This window comes from Acomys russatus, chromosome 12 (genome assembly GCF_903995435.1).
Source record: "Acomys russatus chromosome 12, mAcoRus1.1, whole genome shotgun sequence".
Classification (NCBI taxonomy): domain Eukaryota; kingdom Metazoa; phylum Chordata; class Mammalia; order Rodentia; family Muridae; genus Acomys; species Acomys russatus.
This window is the reverse complement of record NC_067148.1, coordinates 114,733-129,146: the sequence shown is the minus strand read 5'-3', so window position 1 is coordinate 129,146 and position 14,414 is coordinate 114,733. Positions and strand designations below refer to the sequence as shown.

General features: G+C 40.4%; 1 protein-coding gene across 3 annotated transcripts in view; it reads left to right on the top strand.

Annotated features, from left to right (window-relative positions):
• Positions 1–1,375: 1,375 nt before the first annotated feature.
• Ercc5 (ERCC excision repair 5, endonuclease) overlaps positions 1,376–14,414 on the top strand; it is a 34,027-nt gene continuing 20,988 nt past the window's right edge. Inside the window, exons 1-5 of one of the 3 annotated variants that reach the window (XM_051153757.1) lie at positions 1,376–1,580; positions 7,807–7,982; positions 9,352–9,467; positions 10,072–10,158; positions 12,400–12,460. In XM_051153757.1, the coding sequence (XP_051009714.1) occupies positions 1,391–1,580; positions 7,807–7,982; positions 9,352–9,467; positions 10,072–10,158; positions 12,400–12,460 (630 nt within the window). In that variant the 5' untranslated portion in view covers positions 1,376–1,390. Of the gene's footprint in view, positions 1,594–6,648; positions 7,302–7,806; positions 7,983–9,351; positions 9,468–10,071; positions 10,159–12,399; positions 12,461–14,414 lie in introns of those variants that run through there. The other 2 variants (XM_051153758.1, XM_051153759.1) reach the window with 2 other exon arrangements.

Sequence of the window (14,414 nt, the reverse complement as noted above, 5' to 3'; positions counted from 1 at the left end):
TGAATTCCATGGTCCAGATAAGATATGCCTGACCTCTAATCCAAATATTTTCCACAGGAGACAAAATGTTCTGGAGAGCATCAAACAAGAGACTTAAGAGGCCATTTAAGCAACATTTATGAACTTCTACAAGTGCTACATGTACTACAAATAAGGGATGTAACAGTCATCAGTATTGATACTGATTTCAAAAAATTATAGTCTACTGATGGAAGTGATAAAAACTAAGTAGGCAATTATATTGCCCTAAGTAAAATACAACTGTACTAAAATGAAAAATTCATAATTTTACACCCTGAGGAAATGCTAAAGGTACTTTGTGAGACTTATGCCCAGTGGAAAATAAGATGAGACTAAGACAAGTAAACATGGCTATTGTAAACCATCTGTTTGGACATATATGTTTTTGCTAAAATTTGATTTCGTATACACTTCTGTTGCAAATGATTCTTTTAAGAAATTATCTACTTTTATTCCCTCTTTTTTCTCAGACAGGCCGTGTGGGTCACTACTTGTAATATCCCTGCCTGTCTCCTAGATGCTAATGACACCAAGTCTGGCTACCTTACTTCTTATGGATCTTTTTACTGGGTTTGAATATAATTCTAATACTGTACATCAAATCTGAACAACTATATGCTGTGTGCTTTGCACACAAACTCTGCTCAGTAAAATATTGTTCTTTTTAACTTTTTCCAGATGATGGGACAGAATATCTGAAGACACGTGATCTCCACAGTGCTAATCAAAGGCTTAGGGCTGGATTTGATTTAGCATGAGCGTATTTGGTCTTTCCTAGACCTACTCTGCCAAAAGTCATTTCTTACTATAGCAGTGCAATTCTAAGTTTCAGATGCTGGAGGAAAATCAAAGCTAAACACTGCGTTGTGCTGCCACCTAGTTACTGCATGTTGTAACATCACCTTTCTCTTCTTTTCTCGTCTAACCCAAAACCTGGCATCAAATCTGCAAAGCTGGAGGGGAAATGGGGCGACTGATAGTGAAAATGCACAGAGGGGACATCGCTCCATTAAGAAAGCCAAATACCTTTTATGCCTAACAGCAAGCCGAATAGAATCACTGAATGAAAATTGGGTCGCAACCCTGCACTGACTTCCGGAGTGCTCTGGCGCAGGATTTATATGTCAAGTGTCAACGCGGGACTCCTAAACCTCACATTCAGTTAGACGAAGGCCAAGAGGTTTCCTTTCGTGTGGTCAGCAGGAGGTTGGCGGCTAGCATCGCCGGCACAGTTCTTCTTTTAGGCATGCCAACATTTAACTGAAGGGTTACTGCTCCTCCTACCGCCGCCACGTTTACAGCGCGCCTTTCTTCCGGGAGGCCAGGTCCGCTCCGGAAGTGACAGCGGGGTGACTGGTGTTTTTCTTTCATGCCCCTCCTTGTAGACGCGGTTCCGGCTGGAAAGCGGTGGGCTCTGCGTGAGTGGAGCGGCTCTTTCCGCTTGCGGTTGAGGCTCTGCCCGGGCGGCTCCGCGCGCCTGGGCCATGGGAGTTCAGGGGCTCTGGAAGCTGCTGGAGTGCTCCGGCCGCCCAGTCAGCCCGGAGGCGCTGGAGGGCAAGGTGCTGGCCGTGGGTATCCTTAACGCAGCGCCGGTGCGTGGCACGAGTGCCTGCACGATGCCTAGGGCAGACCCTCGCGTTTTACTTCTCACTGCAGAGTGGCTTCTGCCGAAGAGAATAAGGAAATTTAGATAATAAAATTTGGAATAGCGTTGCGCTCTGTAGTACTGTAAATCTGAGAACTTATTCTGTGTGGGCGGTCAGCGTAGAGAGAACAAGGTACTGAATTCCGAGGTACTGCCTGTGAATAGTTAACTCTTGGGGTTTTTGTTTTGTTTTGTTTTTTTGTTTTTTTTTGGAATAAAAATTAATATGGTGTATAGTGAATTTGTCTCCTCCAGCTCCTGTGATGAATGCTTAATTTTCTGTCTTTGGAGTTATTTTGTTTTGTTTATGTGATAGTAATTATGAAATTTTGTTATTTTCATTTGTTCCACGACTTTTTTTTCTGTGTAGCCTTGGCTGTCCTGTACTTGCTTTGTAGACCAGACTGGCCTCGAACTCACTGAGATCTACTTGCCTTAGCCTCTGAGTGCTGGGATTACAGGCGTTCATAACGCCTTTTCGCCCGGTTTCCAGGACTCCTTTTACGATGCCTCTTTCATCTCAGAAGCCGGAGGTACCTTTGCACTATTTTTTTTTTTTTTAATGAGAGCTAGAGAGATTCGTAAATAATTGTTGAGGGTGCATGCGTGCTTGTGAGTGAAGGGGTCATACCATGGTATTCTGTAAAGTATAGTAAAGAGGCCACTGATGAATCAGTTATTTACTGTGTACCCAGCTTATAAATAAAGGAGAACGTATACTTTTGGAGAAATCACGTTTTATGGCAAATACACCAATGACAAAAAATAAAAATTTGTCTTAGCAGTTTTTACACGTGGTACAGTAAGTTGGGTAACCCGAAGAGCTTTGTAAACGCACCCTAGTGGTCTATCGTTGTCACTGCAATGTAGGGAATGTTGAATTATTTGTTCTTTAATTTTTAGTGAGGAAATTCTTAAGTTTTCATCAAAGGGTTTCAGCTTAGTCCTGGTAGAGCACTTTCTGAGGGTGTATGAGACGCCAGAATTCCATCTCCATCTTTGAGAAAAACTACTGCTGATAACACCATCAAGGATTTAAGTTATTTTCTCTTCCAGCACCTATAAAGAATTAGGAAATTAAGCGTTTTATCATTCAGGCATGGTGGGGAAAGTAAGCCATGTAGATAATCTACAAATGGCTGAGTCTCATTTAGGGTTTAGAGTTATTTTTATGAGGTTATTAAGCTTTTCTGAAATAATGGGTCCTTTAAGTAAAGTGTGAAGGATTCAGCATACAATCACATATGTGTAATGTACTTATCCAATTACTTCTGTAACAATCTTCTATATTAATATTATAACATACTGATAATTAATATATTATCAATGAGAGGATTATGATATCTGAATTAGGTGTTTTTGTTCTGTTTGCTACTACGGAGCTCATCCACAATTATTTAATGCTTATTAACTTACAACTTTCTCCAAATAAACTGTTTGGGTTTTAGACTATGTAGATAGCTGAGTGTCCTATTTAAACAGTTTATGTCTGTGTCAATAATTTAAGAAATGATGGTTTTGTGTTTTTGTTTTTTCTTACAGACCTTAACATACAATAATGCATTACCAGTATCAGGGAGATAATACACTAAATGAGCACATACCAATATGGATTAACATAGCTTTTAGTCACACTCCTCCAGGACTAAGGAAAGTTCCCTTGTGTTCTCAAATATTATTGAGTCTTTGAGTTTTAGCTGTAAAGCAAGCCTTGACTTTGCTTCAGACTTTAACTTTTCTAGCTCTTCAAGAATTTAGTTTTGTCCCATGTGTGATGAAGTTTGATGAATCAAACTGTGTAAAACTTTCAGCCTGTCTGATTTTATGTTTTGTTTTTTTGTTTTTTCCTAAGAATTTCATGTTGGAACTCTCAACCTTCCACAAGAAGTGATAAGCCATGGTTAATTTAAATGTGAAAAGGGATTAATTACTTCAATGTGATTAATGTTTCAGGAATATGGGGTTTAATCTTTTCTTAGAAGCTTTAGGTCCTAGACTCACAGATAGCAGAGTTAAGAGCTATCTTAACTCTGATATTGGGTTTCTCTCAGTTATAAAGGGTAATACAGAGCTGACTGGTGGAGCAGGGGCAGCTGTCAGGGTAATACAGAGCTGACTGGTGGAGCAGGGGCAGCTGTCAGGGTAATACAGAGCTGACTGGTGGAGCAGGGGTGGCTGTCAGGGTAATACAGAGCTGACTGGTGGAGCAGGGGCAGCTGTCAGGGTAATACAGAGCTGACTGGTGGAGCAGGGGTGGCTGTCAGGGTAATACAGAGCTGACTGGTGGAGCAGGGGCAGCTGCCAGGGTAATACAGAGCTGACTGGTGGAGCAGGGGCGGCTGTCAGGGTAATACAGAGCTGACTGGTGGAGCAGGGGCAGCTGTCAGGGTAATACAGAGCTGACTGGTGGAGCAGGGGTGGCTGTCAGGGTAATACAGAGCTGACTGGTGGAGCAGGGGCGGCTGTCAGGGTAATACAGAGCTGACTGGTGGAGCAGGGGCGGCTGTCAGGGTAATACAGAGATGACTGGTGGAGCAGGGGCGGCTGTCAGGGTAATACAGAGCTGACTGGTGGAGCAGGGGCGGCTGTCAGGGTAATACAGAGCTGACTGGTGGAGCAGGGGCGGCTGTCAGGGTAATACAGAGCTGACTGGTGGAGCAGGGGCAGCTGTCAGGGTAATACAGAGCTCACTGGTGGAGCAGGGGTGGCTGTCAGGGTAATACAGAGCTGACTGGTGGAGCAGGGGCAGCTGTCAGGGTAATACAGAGCTCACTGGTGGAGCAGGGGTGGCTGTCAGGGTAATACAGAGCTGACTTGTGGGGCAAGGGCAGCTGTCAGGGTAATACAGAGCTGACTGGTGGAGCACTTCGTCTAAGATGGATGCTGGTTCTGATCACTTTTGTCTGACACATGCCATCATGATTCCCTCCTTTCATGTGAGCTGTTGTAACATTCTTTAAAACTACGTTCCTTGCAGTTGATTCTTTGCATGTCTTCTAAAGTCTTAAGTCATTTCGGAAGCTATATATCATCATTCAACCCCTCCCCACTCCCTCCGCCCCTCCACGCCAGAAGAGAAAACCTTCGTAGAAGTGGCTCTGTATTTGCTGCTCTTTCTATCAGGTTTCTCCTTGAATACTTTGATCATACCAGCCCTGTTCTTGATATAGGCCTTCTATAACTGAAGTGCCAAACCCACGATCACTCTTCTGTCCTTTTTTCTTGACACTAAATGAAGTTTCAATTCTTTTATTGTCAGTTTTCCTTTTAGAATATGTGCATCTAAATATGTGAATCACTGTGGGTGTATTTGTCTTGTTCAAAAATGTATTGTTTGATGCATCTCTCTAGGGTCTTGGATATACTTTTTTGCATGGGAACACTCTAATATATAGCAATAAATATGTTTCTTTTGTCGACTTGGCCTAAGAGTCATCTGAGGAGGGGGCGTCAAATGAGGAAATACCTCCATAGGATCAGGCAAGGGTGTAGGGCATTTTCTTAATTACTGATTCATGGGGGAGTATTGAAGGATATTATTGAATTATTATTTTAGTGAAATCAGTGGTTTTGCTTTAACCAGCTTTATACCCAAATAACCACACAGAGAGACCAGGATCTATTTAATTAGCCTATAGTACAGTGCTGTACAATAATTACTCCATCTTAAACCTTAATGGTAGAATACTTTCCTCCCATTCTGATTTCCCACTTTATACTTGTTTTTAAATCATATCCTAGGTCGAGTTCATTTCTCCTGATGTTTTCTGGTCTTCTTTTGGCTTCATCCTCTCCTTCCTCCTCTTTTTCCTCCCCTCACTGGGTCAGGATGTCCCACTCTATTCTCTGTGTTATTGCTCAGCATGGGTTAGTTTGTTTTATTGGCACCACAGAGAACAAATGGTGACATGTTTACACAAACTGAAACAGGAGATACTTAGGATAAACATCACAATGCAATGTCTGGATTGATTCAGATAGCGAGGTAGAGAAATCAGCATTTGAATGAATAGGGGCAAACTGTACAGAGTCCACAAGAACATTATGCCAGCAGGGGAGGGCCCAGTCTATTGTGTGCCATCCCTGGGCTGGTGGTACTGGGTTCTATTAGCAGGCTGATTGAGCTGTGAGGAGAAAGACGCTAAACAGCACCCTTCCATGGCCTCTGCATCAGCTCCTGCCTCTAGGTTTCTGCCCTGTGTGAGTTATTGCCTTGATGTTCCTCAGTGATGCACTGGCATTTGGAAGTGTAAATCACATAAACTCCTCCTCAACTTGCTTTTCGTCATGGTGTTCTATCACAGCAGTAGAAACCCTAGCTAAGATAATAAATATTGCCCTAGTACACAAATTTACAGGTAACTTTGTGGTAGTGATAGACAATGTACATACTTTTAAAAAATAATATATATTGTCTGTAATATGTTAAGCCTTATAGAGGGAATGCATTGCAAACAGAAGTGATTTACATAAACATGGTTACTCACAAGCTTTGTGTTTCCTCTATTGGACAGTATACTCCATAAAGGTACACACTTTTGTTGAGTGATAGATGCTCATATTTCTGCCATATACATCTCAGAAAGGGGAAGCCCTCCTCCCTTTTCATCTGACCCCAGCCTATCAAGTGTCATTTGGACTGCCTGCATCCTCTTCCTCTGTGGACTGGTAAGGCCACCCCACCAGGGGAAAAGTGATCGATGAGTGGGTACCAGAGTCCAAGTCAGAGGTAGGCCCTACTCCCTATATTAGGGGACCCAGAAGGGGACTGTGCTGCCCATCAACTACATCTGAGCAGGGTGTCTAGGTCTTCTACATGCATGGTTCTTGGTTGGTGCCTCTCCCCTCCCGGTCCTGAGGACTAGGGCAAGGGGGAAGGGGGAAAGAGGGAGGGAGGGAGCTTTAATCAGGATGTAAAGTGAATAAATTAAAAACATATATAGAAAGAGGTCAACTCAATATTATGACATGGGAAGAAATCCATATTTTTTAATTTTGAAAATTAATTTTAAATATTCCTATTATAGAATGTCACATTAAAATAGATATCCTTGCTGGAAAAGAAATCATACGTCTCATAGAGGTATAGTTCTGGAAGTGCTAATTGAGGCCAGGGAAATATCACATAATTTGAGACTCAGTAGGACACAGTGAAGTCCTTTGTGGTAGGAAGGAGCTGAGTAGTTTCTAACATTAGGAATGTAGTGGCTTAACATGTGACGGGATATGAGCACAGGATAGATCATTTACAGATTTTTTTAGGTCATGAAGGATCTGTGTGTGTTATCTTAAAGGCAATGAGAAACATCAAAAAGTTCTTCTTAAAAGATGTCTTGGCAAACCTCAGTGTACTTTTAGGTCTGGTAAGCCTACAGGCGTCATGTACCTATAATAGCTAACAAGTTCGGTCAAATTCCAGAAATGTGTGATACTTTCCCTAACATTCTCTATAGAACCTTGACTTTTTGTTTGTTTGTTTGTTTTTGAGACAGAATTGCATTTGCTGTGTAGTCCAGGCTGGATTGTAACCCACAGTCCTCCTGAGTCTTGAGATTACAGTTGCATGTCACCAGTCTTGCTTAACTTGTTTGTTTTGGAATGCTAACACCTGAAGCCAGGGCTTTGTGCATAATATGTAAGTAATCTGCTCCATCTCCAGGTTTGGTGGGAGGACTTTCTTTTTAAAGAAGGCATTTTCATTACAAAATCCTTTAAATTTTTTTGTTAGTATTTAAAATAGTAGGTTTCCTTGACATATTCTGATATGTATGTCATTGTACTTTGTTCGTATTTTCTACCTTCTTCCAACCTCCTTTTCCCTCCCAAATACTATTTTCATGTCATCATACATACATATGTGTGTAAACTCATACAAATGTTAAATTTAGATTAGGCATATGAAGAGGTTATCTTTGCCATTAGAGTTTTCAAGGGGTGCATCTGTCCATGATTTTAAGGTTCAGTATGTGAAAGTAGTGAGGAACCAAAGAAAAGCTAGCTGACTTGGGGTAGATTGTATCATGGCCAGTTGTGTGTCAACTTCACACAAATGATGGTGTGTTCAGTCAGTGTCTTGGATATTAAAATTTTGAGGATGAAGTTGGGAATTCCAAACTGTTTTCCTTTACTGGTTCTCTCAGATATTAGTATTTGGCTAAACCAAGCACTTAAAGGAGTCCGAGATCGCCATGGGAATGCGATAGAAAATGCTCATCTTCTCACGTTGTTCCACCGGCTCTGCAAACTCTTGTTTTTTCGTATTCGCCCTATTTTTGTCTTTGATGGTGAAGCACCACTGCTAAAGAAACAGACCCTGGTAAATATCATCTGATTTTATTTTCTCTTTTGACATCATTAGCAATTTTATTATTGTGAAATTGAGTTGCAACATTTTTCCTTCCTCTTTCTTTCTCTAAACCTTTTCATATTATCCCTTGCAGTCTTCTTCAAATTCTTGGCCTCTTTTCCCCTGAATTGTTATTCCATGCATAAATGTATATGCATATGGATATATTTTTAGACTATAATACCTGTTCAGTCTGTATAAGTATGCCTGTATGTACGTTTTCTTTTTTCATTTTGGGAAGGCGCCATTCAGCACAGGGTTTCTCTGTGTAGCTCTGGATGTTCTGGAACTCACGCTGTAGACCAGGCTGTCCTCCAACTCAAAGATCCACCTGTCTTTGCCTACCGAGTACTGGATTAAAGGTATGTGCCACCACTGTCTTGCTTTTATTTATGTTTTCAATGAGAAGTTTTGCCATGTAACCAATTAATTACAGTTGTTTTTTAAAAACTTATCTTTAATAGTTTGTTTATTTTATTTTATTTTTTGAGACAGGGTGTTTCTATGAAGCCTTGGCTGGCTTGAAACTCCCTACGTATAACCAGGTTGGCCCTGAACTCACAGAGATCTACCTGCTTCTACCTGTGATTAATAGCATAGGCCACCATGCCAAGCTTATAACAGTTTCTCTTTTAAAAACATTTACATGTGTCTATAATACATGTAATGATCAAATTTAACTATTAACTGAAACTACTAGAATTCTTAAAATAGTTTCTTTAGAGTATCTGCTTAGGTTGGCCTAGGCTGCTGTTGCTCATTAAGGACCACCTACTTAAGAGGTGTCTCTCTGAAAGTGCATTTGAGGTTCTTTGGTGACAGGGAAATACAGTGAATAAATCCTCCAAGAAAGTACTTTCAGAACAACAACAAAGACCACTTGACCAGACTATCCTCTAAAATGCATTCCACAGAGCAGCACTGTCTCTGTGAAATTGTCCACTCAGCTAGACAACTATTAGAATGTCATTTATACATGCTAAGGATTTCTTCTAATATTATCTTGAATTTGGGGGGACAGAATTATATATGTGTACTGCATTTTTGTGTTATTTTAAGTTGATTTTGGAATAATTTGTATAAAGTTTAGATTCTTGGTGATATTAAAGTATATTTACAAGAAACTGACAATAAGCTAATAACTTATCAGATATGCTGTGTATAGGTGATATTTAGGCAAGTGCTCTGTGTGTCCTGTACAACCCAAAACTTGATGATGGTTATTGACAGCACTAAGAAGGAAACACTAGAACAGCTGTTGTCACTAACGTCAGATGGTGGAATGTTCTTAGGAGACCATCGTCAGAGTTGAAACCCCCCACACGCTTCATTTTCTTAGGCAAAGAGAAGGCAGAAGAAGGATTCTGCATTCATTGACTCAAGAAGAACTACAGAGAAGCTTCTCAAAACCTTTCTGAAGAGACAGGCTCTGAAAACTGCCTTCAGAAGCAAAAGGTGAGTGGTGCGCAGTGGCTGCAGACACTTACTGGCCTCTGCTAGTCTCTCTGTTTGCCTCAAATAGGAGGAAGTCAGGAGAGGGGTAAGCCACTGGACTTGGGGTGTGGAATTCTCACATTTCTTCCCCTTTTAATTAACTAGTTTACTGCTTTTTTTTTTTTTTCTTTTCCGTTTTGTTTTCGAGACAGAGTTTCTCTGTGTAGTCCCTTGGACTCGCCTTGTAGACCAGGCTGGCCTTGAACACACAGGGATCTGCCTGCCTCTACCTCCCGAGTTCTGAAATTAAAGGTGTGCACCACCATGCTAGGCTTTATATATATATATATATATATATATATATATATTTTTTTTTTTTTTTTTTTAAGCGTTCTAGGGAATTGAACACAGGGCCTCACATGCTGTGGTAGGCACTCTACTATGTGGCTCACTGCTTTAGAAAGCTTTCTTTTCCCCTCCACGTGGTTGTTAGCTGTGACGAGAGACTCAGGCTAGGAGGGGTTGGGCACTGTCCTTGAGCTGGGTTTGTATAGCTGGTGGGAAAAGAGGAATGACTCAAAATGCATTTCATATGATTTTGTTGAAAGTTATGTATTCTTTCCAGAAATGAAGCACTACCCAGTCTTACTCAAGTTCAAAGAGAGGATGACATGTATGTTTTGCCACCTTTACAAGAGGAAGAAAAACATAGGTAAATGTTTAACTGCTAAGGAATATCACTTCAGGGGCTGGGCAAATGGCTTAGTAGGACAGGGCTTGCCACTCAAGTATGAGGAGCCAAATTATATCACCAGCACCCACATGAAAAGCTGTGCATACTGGCACCAAATGCTTGTAATCTCAGCATTAGGGAGACCTCTAGGGCTTCTTGACCAAGGTATTCCTTATCTGCACTGAGATTTTTTTCTTTAATATTTCTGTCTTCTAGGATGACTGTCCATCCATATGGACTATCTATGTTCAAACTCCTATTTTTTAAAATTACATATTTAAACTAACTTACAAAGTACTGTGTTTTGAACACCTTTAAAAAAAGATTTATTTGTTTAATGTATATATAAGTGCTCTATCTACATGCATACCTACATGCCAGAAGAAGGCATCAGATCCTAGTATAAAGATGGTAGTGAGCCAACATGAGGTTTCTGGGAATTGAACTCAGAACCTCTGAAAGAGCAGACAGTACTCTTAACCACTAAGCCATCTCTCCAGTACCCTAGTACTAAGTTTCTATATGATTCTTTTTTTTTTTAAAGATACCTTTGGTTATCCTACCTATACCCTGACCTTTTCTCTTACCCCCCGCCTACCCATGCTTAAACCCTTAACTCTCAGTATCCCTCATTCTTCATATCATATGTGGTTACGCCTTTTTGTATTCATCTTGACTCTGCCTGCTTCTTAGCTTCCTTTCATCTCTCTCACCACCAGGCTAAATTACCATATACGATGTCCTTGTTGATAGACAAGTGGACACTTATCATTCCTCAGTGTTCTTGACTTCTGCTCGTGTGACTACTTTGTCCTGCTGACCTGCATTCCTGATAGCTTTCTAGTTGCTTCTTTATAGTTTTTCCATGAGTCATGCTCTGCTGGTGGTTAACCCTCAAGGTGTCTGTGTTGGGAGTGTTGCTGGAGGACCAGAAGTCAGACAGCTTTTCTTTGACTCGAGCCTCTCAGTCTTAGTCTTTTTCTCTACATTGTTGTCATCACTGTCTCCTCTCAGGTATCTTAATAGTGCCAAAATTTATTTCCATTTTGTTCTTGATCCTATGCGTTTGTCACAACTCTCCACCTCCTACCACAGTCTGCTTGGCCCTCTATAATCTACTTAAAGCCAAATTCTGATATTGTCATGTTTTTTCTTATAAAACTTCTTGAGTTATTTTGTTGTTGTTGTTGTTTGTTTTGCCGTGTTTTTTCGAGACAATGTTTCTCTGTGTAGCCCTGTCTGTCCTGGAATTCACTCTGTAGACCAGGCTGGCCTCGAACTCACAAAGATCCACCTGTCTCTGCTGGGGGTAAAGGCGTGCACCACCACCTGGCTGATTTTTTTTTCTTTTTAAAATAACAAATTCTCAGTACACATCCTATCTGGCCTGGAATTTGCTGTATAGTCCAGGCTGGCCATGAATTTATAATCTTCCTGCTGTAGCCTTGTCAGTGTTGGGATTACAGGCCTATATTGCCATGCCTGGCATAACTTGTCATTTCTTCAGCATAAACTTTCATACCTTTAATCACTCTTCTTCAACCTCATCCTCTGGTCTCCTCACTGTCATTGGTGGGTTTTCCTTTCCTTGTTTCCAGATGGTTGTAGAACTCAGTTCATGGACCTAGAACACTTTTCTTTATTCATAGCAAATCCACCAATGTCTTTATTAGTTACTTTCTATTTCAGTGATAAAACACCATGACAACTGATAAAAGAAAGTGTTTAATTGGGCATAGGGTTCCAGAGGGTTAGAGTGTATTAGGGCAGAGTGAAGAGCTGAGAACTCACATCTAGAACCTTAAGTAGAAGGCATACAGTGTACTGGGGATGGAGGATTTAAGGTTTCAAACCCTGACCCCTGTAACATGCCTCCTCCAATGAGGCCACACCTCCTAATCCTTACTAAATAGTCCCACCAACTAGGTACCAAATGTTCCAACATATGAGTCTTTGGGGGTTAATCCCATGGAAACCACCATACTTTCTGAAGCTTTTTAAATGACTTACTCCTTAACTTACTTTTAGCAACCTTCTCTTCCTTGTGGAGGGAGTTAGTTGTTCTTACTGCAGTTGCTTGTTTGCATGTGTCCCTGGCCAGACAGTGAGACCCTGGAGCCACAGTCTTCTCCTCGTGCTCACTGTTGTAGACCTTGAGCTCAAGAAATGTTTGTATTTGTTAAAATTCATAGATGTTAAAATTATTTCCTTGACTTATAGTTCAGAAGAGGAAGATGAAAAACAATGGCAAGCAAGAATGGATCAAAAGCAAGCTTTGCAGGTACTCAATAACATGGGAATTCAGAATGGGTTTCATTACCTAAAATGACAATGACTGATCCTTATGAGTTATGATGGTTTCCCAATAAGAAGTAAAGATAGTGGCCTCTTTTACTATGTGTGTTTCTGGTTGCATATATGTACATGTATAGGATATATATGCTGCATATATATGTATGTATGTATGTATGGATGTGTATATGTGAAATCTACATTTACCCATGCATTCCATGTACTGTATATTGGATTTGGCATTATGTGCTTCTTTCTTTCTTCCTGTTATTATTATTGTTATTATTATTATTAATTATTTTGAGTTTTTTTAAGACAGGGTTTCTCTATGTATTCCTGGCTGTTCTAGAGCTTACTATTGAGACCAGGCTTACCGCGAACTCACAGAGTTCTGCCTGCCTCTGCCTCCCATGTGCTAGGGTTAAAGTTATGTAGTACCATGTCTAGCTTCATTATACATTCCTGTATATTTAAAGTAATCTATTCTTTTAGATGCAACTGATCACTCAAGAAGTAAATAATAATACATGCTCATGCAGATTATAATAATATTTTCTTGGGGGCAAGAATGCAACTTGGTGATAGACTGCTTGCTTTATATGCATGACACCCTGGATTCAATCCCCAGTGCCACAAAAAAAAAAAAAGCAAAAACAAACAAATGAACAAACAAACAAAAAAATCCCAACTGTCTTTATATTTTAAAATAACTTGTAAATTTTTGGCATATTTAAGGCCTTCCCCTATGTAAGATGTATATGCATGCATATACTTGTGTATATTCATGCCTGTGCATATGTTCTGATTATATTTTTACAATGTAACTTAGTGGTATGAAAGTGGCCATTTTTTATCATATCTGTCACACTCTTGGGGTTGATCAGGCCAGGCTTCTGTTTGTCTCTTGGGATCTTCCATATAGATGCTTTTAGGATATAGCTGGGACTAAAGTCACTTCTTGGGCTCCTTCACCTGTATGCCTGGTGATTGGCTTTGGCTGTCAGCTAGACTTCAGTGAGGCTGCATGCTACAATTTCATGTAACCTGTATGTGGCCTGTGCTATTTCCTAGCACGGGGACTGTTCCAGGGGGAAACATCAAAAGGAGATCCTCGGCAAGACCTGTGTTGCCTTGTTTTGGAGTTTTATAGTTTCCATTCCACCACATTCTTGGCTACCTGTTTTCAGGGCAGTACCTACAAGGGAAGAATGTTAAGAAGAGAGTCAAAGACCCTGCTCATGTGATAGATCTTTAAACACTGAAGTCACACAGATTGGAATGTGCAGTCCTTCTACCTCCATCTCTCAAATGCTGGAGTTATATATAAAGCACTACACTCCTGGGTCTTGAACAAGCTTTGTTTTGGTTTTTTTTTTTTTTCTTCTTCTTAGATTTATTTACTTTTTTTTTTTTTTCTCTAATGTGTATGTTTTGCCTGCATGTACATCTGTGCACCACAAGCATGCCGAATCTGTGGAGGTCAGAAGAGGATATCACATCCCTGGGAACACATGTTTGTGAACTATCATGTGGGGTTCTGGGAATCAAGCCTAGGTGCTTTAGAAGAGCACTAGTACTCGTAATCATTGAGCCATTTCTTTAGCCCCCATTGTACAAGTTTTTTGAATGAACATTTGTTTTCAAGCTTGTTATGGTAGTAGATAACAGTCTTTGACTCACCAATGTCTTATTGTTTTGGTATGTCTGGTAGAAGACTTTTCAGCTAAAACCTCATGTTCTTTCAATTTCCTGAGGCTCTGCATTATCTGTGTAGCAGGTGTCAGCAAAGTGGTGTTGTTTAAGGCTGTGGATCTTGTGGTTAGGAGTTCATTGTTCACAGGCTGTGCGATGTAGACAAATTCATTTCTTTAAGGCATTATTTTCTTTAAAAATATTAAACTGATGTCATTATAAGAATGGCTTATATCCACAAGTCTTGTCCT